Genomic DNA, 2,167 nt, shown 5'->3' on the forward strand with positions numbered 1-2,167 from the left:
AGTTTGATATGTACCGACAGGAATAATGGAAGAATTCTCAAACAATTTTTTCTTCCTTAAACGGAGAGAGAAAAAAACAAATCAGATATAAGAAACGTTAGATGATTGATGAAAGATTGGTCTATACTTGTTCAGATATAAGTATATTATATATATGATTATATCTGTTCAAATTTTAAAAATTTATTGTTTTTATTATCAGTTTATGTTTAAATAAAGCATTTATTCATGTATTTTTAATAAATTTATTTAGCATAATATTATTGTTAATAATATTATAATAAATAAAAATATTATTATATTTAACAAACAAAAAAATACAGAATATTGGATTTTTATTCTGATCTTAATTTTCAGGACAACATGTCTTACATTGGAATTTTTTTACAAATAATGTGAGAAAATTTATTTATACAGTAGCTATTTCTCATTTTATTTTTATATTAAATTTATTTAGTTATAAAAGTAGTATTAAATAATAAATATAATAAATATAGTATATTTAGACTGAATTTATTAAGATATAAATACTGTTTGTAATTATTGTATTATAGGTAAAATATTTAATTATTAAATATATGTAAAAATTTAATAAAATTTATTATTAATGATTTAATAACTGAATATGATGTAATTATCTATATAATAATCTATATAATATATATATATATAAATATGTATATACAAAAATATATTATATATAAATATTCATATGTATTCAATGTTTAACAATGTCATCTATTAAGAGATATTTCTGAAAGAACAATATAAACCAATCTTAAATTCAATTAAAATTATATCAATATAAATTCCATTCATAATGAATTCACTAAAATAATCCAACGTTCCCTATGAATCATTGTTTTCCTTTCAACATGGTGGGCAAATCGAAGTGACATCTAGAGCTCTAGAGTCATGGTACTCACCTCATACTGATGAGATATTGTGCCAATGACACAGCGTCCGGATTTCCAGTAATGGTGATTGTACGATCCGTGGCGCCACCCTCCCTTTCCTCGCAGTTGCTGATTCTGATCATGGCACCGGAGATTTGACGAATCTCAGCGATCTTGGTGCCACCTTTGCCGATGATACAACCGATCAGCTCGTTTGGCACGGTCATCTCGTGCGTCTGATTGTTCGCCGCTGGTTGTTGTCTATTCGTATTGCTGGTACGTAATTGACTACCAGCAAGTGCTGCTAATGCTGTAAAAATATGATAAATATTTTATATATTTGAACAATATGAAAATTTTATAAACAATATAAAATCTTGTATTATTCTGTTGTTATTCTTTTGTTTCATCTCTTTAGAATAATTTTGAATAATATTTTCATTTTTGTTTAAATTTTATATTAAATTTTGTAGATTTGTGGTAAAAGAAATATAATGGATTGATAAATGTATATGATATATTTAATAACAAACTAGGAAATGTATGATACTGTATAAGAATATTTTAATATAACTTAAATTTTTAATTTTCGTGAAACAATCTTATAATATTTCTTATAAATAAATATTAGAAATATAATATTTTTTATAAATAATTATAAATAATGTCTATTTGTAATTTCTAATGCAATATTATAAATATTATACAAAAATTTTTTGATTTATTCCAATGAATGTATAAAAATTAAATTATAATTATATTTTTTTCATTAATAAAGAAACATATTTTAACAAAGACTAAAATTATATATATATATATATATATTGTAGGAAATGAAACTAGAATGATGGTGAAACTATAAAAATTCAGAATTACAACAAAATTTAGGAATTCAGAAACTATTAAAAATGAAAATATTTTTAATTTAAATATTGAAAGATAAGAATAAGAAAATTAAAATAAAAAAAAGATTGGACTATGCATTTCTTACTTTAAAACATATTATATAAAATTAAATTTTTAGATAAGTATATAATATAGCTAATTATGAAACTATTTTTATTTAATCTTTTTCACTTTCATTGATAAAAAGTTACTTATTTTAATTATTTCTTTTATTTATAAAGTACATTTATGAGAAAAAGTATTCAATTTTTAAAATTTTATTATAAAAAATTAACTCAAATTTTTTAAATTTTCATTTAAATTTACTATAAATTATTAATTAATCAAGGAAGTTATATTCTTATTTTTATAAAAGAAACATATAT

At 20.6% G+C, this 2,167-nt stretch overlaps 1 protein-coding gene and 1 long non-coding RNA gene across 5 annotated transcripts in view; one reads left to right on the forward strand and one right to left on the reverse strand.

Moving 5' to 3' along the window:
- Nucleotides 1-2,167, reverse strand: part of LOC102678545 (poly(rC)-binding protein 2) — a 247,919-nt gene that overhangs the window by 12,377 nt on the left and 233,375 nt on the right. For all 4 annotated transcript variants that reach the window (XM_006618881.2, XM_006618877.2, XM_006618876.2 and 1 more), the window contains one exon: nucleotides 927-1,206. In XM_006618881.2, the coding sequence (XP_006618944.1) occupies nucleotides 927-1,206 (280 nt within the window). The remainder of the gene's footprint in view (nucleotides 1-926; nucleotides 1,207-2,167) is intronic.
- The window catches only part of LOC116186011, a 19,683-nt gene that overhangs the window by 7,987 nt on the left and 9,529 nt on the right, over nucleotides 1-2,167 (forward strand). The gene's annotated exons all lie outside the window — the stretch shown is intronic.

Source organism: Apis dorsata, unplaced genomic scaffold, assembly GCF_000469605.1.
Source record: "Apis dorsata unplaced genomic scaffold, Apis dorsata 1.3 scaffold_381, whole genome shotgun sequence".
NCBI classification, from domain to species: Eukaryota; Metazoa; Arthropoda; class Insecta; order Hymenoptera; family Apidae; genus Apis; species Apis dorsata.